Raw genomic sequence first — 3,627 nt, forward strand, 5'->3', positions numbered from 1 at the left:
GGGCTGAGATGAGATCGCGTCGGCGGCGGCAGAGGGTTAGGGTTTAGGATCGAAGGTATGATACCATGTTGGAAACGAGAATTTTGACAATGCTACATGATATACTGATCGGTGCATAGTGCACGTATATATGGAGTAGAAAGTGGGTCATAACCTATATACAATACAAACCATATGTTCAGCCGCTGAAACATTCTTATTAGCGCGATCTAGTAATTTTCGTACAAACTCCTTTTTTAGCATAGTAAAATAGCATATGCTCATATACACGCATTGATCTAGTAATTTTAGTACAAACTTTTTTTTAGCTGTGAATACACGCACAGTACTCCCAGAAAAATGCTAGCATTAATGCAAGTCTAGGAGTTAACCTAACAATCTGAGTGACGGTTACATTTCGTAACAGAGTGAAGTCTATTTCCAGAAGACGCAAAGCTTACGTTTCATTTACTCCCTCCGATCCATAATATAATAATAAGTGTCGCTTATTGAAAAGCATGACAGTTATTTAGGAGCGAAAGAAATATCATTTTATTGGTAGGTAGTAGAAGTAGACCGGCCAATGTATAAAGAACGGAAATGATCGAACAGAGTGACACCCATATCGACAATAGTGCTCCTCTGCTCAAATAGTAGAACGAACATTACACTTTCGAGCCATGCGCAAAACTCATATTGCGCGCACGGCTCACACACAAACCATCAACTACGCTACACCAAACTGAACCCAGCAATTCGACGCAACACTAGGACGATACTCAAACCCAACAGCCACATATCCAAGCTTGTTTTATTGGGACTCTCACCACCAGAGGCACTATTATTCTCGCATCCTCCTCGTCTGAGCAGAAAGAAGCAGCCACGCGCCCAATGCTGTCTACCCCGTGATCTGGACGGGCTTGACGTCGGGCTTCTTGGCCTCCGCCTTGGGCACGGTGACGGTGAGCACGCCGTTCTCCATGGCCGCCTTGATCTCCTCGGACTTCACGTTGTCCGGGAGCCTGAACCGGCGCAGGAACTTGCCGCTGCTGCGCTCCACGCGGTGCCAGGTGCCGGTCTTCTGCTCCTGCTCCTTGTTCCGCTCGCCGCTGATCTGCAGCACGTTGCCGTCGTCCACCTCAACCTTCACCTCCTCCTTCTTCAGCCCCGGGACGTCCGCCTTGAACACGTGCGCCTCGGGCATCTCCTTCCAGTCGATGCGCGCGCCGGCGAAGGCCGCGGTGTCGGAGCTGGTGGTGCGCGGGAAGATGCTGCCGCTGCCGGAGCCGAAGGGGAAGCCGTCGAAGGGGTCCCAGAGGTCGAGCGAGAAGGGGTCGAACACGTCGCCACGGCGGATCAGCGACATCGTCAGCGGGCTGGCGAGAAGCTGCTGATGAATCTTTTGTTTACTGGTGGAGTGGTGCGTGAGCGCGAATGGCTTGTGCGATCGAGATCAAAGAAGCTTTCGATGGTTTTTCTCTGCCGGTCTTGGGACGGAGCCAATGCAGGCGGTGGGAATTTATAGTGGGGCGTTCGTGCAATGGATATGAGGTTCTTGAGAGTTCTCGTTTGTTCGAGCGCGTACAGGTAGAAGCAAGAATCGTGTAGCTGGGCCTGGAATGCTTCCACCATTCGCTCTGGACCCTGCTACTCAGGTCTATCATAAACTAGATAGTTCTGGGCGCGTCTATAGATCGTCGCATTCCTATTTGACGCTTTCTGCGGCAGATTGTCACAAAAGCACACAGAGCACAACGAGCGACCAGGTAAATCGGCCGGCCAACTTGTTTCCCTTTTTCCTTTTCAAGTTTATATTTCTTTTCATAAAAATGTTCCTAAATTTCAAAAAAATACATAAAAATGTTTATGTTTTCAAAATTTGTGCATAAATTCAGGAAAAAGTGTTGCATTACAAAAGCTATTCTCATTTTAAAGATTATTAGGAATTTAAAAAAATGTTTCCTTTTTAAAAATATTTTCATAAATTTGTTCATGGTTTCAAAATTTGTTCCCCCTTTTTAAAATTTGTTGACAAATTGAAAATATGTTCACAGCTTCAAAAAATATTCCCCCCTCTTTCAAATTTTGTTCACAAACTCAAAACAATTTGGGAATTTAAAAAATATTCTTGGCTTTAAAAATTGTTTGTATTTTAAGAAGTTTCTTCATAAATTCAAAAAATGTGTGCACTTCTCAAAATATGTTGAGATTTCAATTTTTTAAAACTTTATTTAAAAAATGTTCTCTTAAAAAAATAATTCGCACTAACTCATTTCGGTTAGCTACAGTAGCTTGGTTCAAACAATAAAAATGAAGAATTCGCACTAACTCATTCCGGTGAACCAACCAAGTTAGGCCATGTGTTTGCCTTGAGTTTGTATTTTCCTCTATATTTTTATTTTTGTTTATATTTCGAAATGTTTATATTTCTTCTAATTTAGGCCATATGAGGAAATAAATTTCAGACATGTAAAATGATAGAAATGTTTAGAGGGAAAGAAAGGGGACCAGATCCCAAGCAAAGCATGTGGCTAAGATTGCCGTCTCTACAGAGAAACAAAATAGCTCTGCTTTTCTTGAGAGAAACACAAGTGTTTCCTATCACCAGTGATAATTACCACCACTTGCGTTTTGTATGTTGTATATAGTATCTGTCAAAATCGACAGTATGTACGTGTAATATGTAATATATAACAATGTTTGGATAGTATATATACTACTTTTTATGTACTATGTATAATATTTTAAGCATACTCTTTTTTACGTACAAATATATATGTATTTCACAAATATAACAAAAAATATGGACTCATATGCAGTTTTTTCATTTACTTGCTTTGAAATATCTTAAATATAGTATATGAACATATTTAAAATAATACAGTATTATATATACTACTACATGATATTATGTGAAACATGTGGGGTAACTACCCCCAGATGGTTCCTCAAAAAAAATTACCCCCAGATGGTAGGATGCATTTTTTCTATACATATACGTGGTGATACTTAACTTCTAGGTACAATGCATAAAAATTGAAAATGAACAATACTAAAACCAATAATCCCTCTTTAGGGGGCAGTATTCTGGCAACACCTCGCTAGCAGCTCCCTGATGCGTGGCGGCTTCCCAAGGAGTTCTCCGCCACATGTCGATATGCCTTTTGCTGGCGGACGCGCGTGAATGATCTTGCCATTTCGTTGGGCGCCCATCGGAGCTCTTCATCGGTAGCACGCTCGGGCTTATAGGCCCACCTCCATGCAACGATGAGCCGCCAAGCGCCTTTGGCCTTCCTGGCGAAGTACCGACCGTCTTCGTACACCTCCTCCGCGTGTCGACGCGCCCGCCGCCAAAGCTCCAACGCTTCCTTTTCCCAAGCGGCTTCACGGGGTGCCTGCTACCTGGCTCGCTCCTCCGCCGACTCCTTCTTGAACGCCACTTGTCTGGCTTTCTCAGCCAGCACAACGTCTTCCACAGACAAAGATCGTCTAGACCCAAAACCACTCCAAAGTTGGGGGGGGGGGTGCAACCTCACCTGATGGCGCGCAGGAGTCCTCCTCGTCGCTGCTCTGCGCCTTGACGTCCTCGCGGGGCGACGCATCCTCCTCGGCATGTGGGAAGATCAACGACACCATGGTAGAGTTTTG

The 3,627-nt window shown here is 44.1% G+C and overlaps 1 protein-coding gene across 1 annotated transcript; it reads right to left on the reverse strand.

The window, feature by feature from the left end:
• Positions 1-602: 602 nt before the first annotated feature.
• LOC119285230 (17.9 kDa class I heat shock protein-like) lies at positions 603-1,475 on the reverse strand. The gene has a single exon (XM_037564466.1). It carries the CDS (start codon positions 1,343-1,345, stop codon positions 878-880), a length of 468 nt encoding a protein of 155 aa, XP_037420363.1. The 5' UTR covers positions 1,346-1,475; the 3' UTR covers positions 603-877.
• Between the last annotated feature and the right edge of the window lie 2,152 nt (positions 1,476-3,627).

The sequence above is a fragment of the Triticum dicoccoides genome, chromosome 4A (genome assembly GCF_002162155.2).
Source record: "Triticum dicoccoides isolate Atlit2015 ecotype Zavitan chromosome 4A, WEW_v2.0, whole genome shotgun sequence".
In the NCBI taxonomy this organism is placed as follows: Eukaryota; Viridiplantae; Streptophyta; class Magnoliopsida; order Poales; family Poaceae; genus Triticum; species Triticum dicoccoides.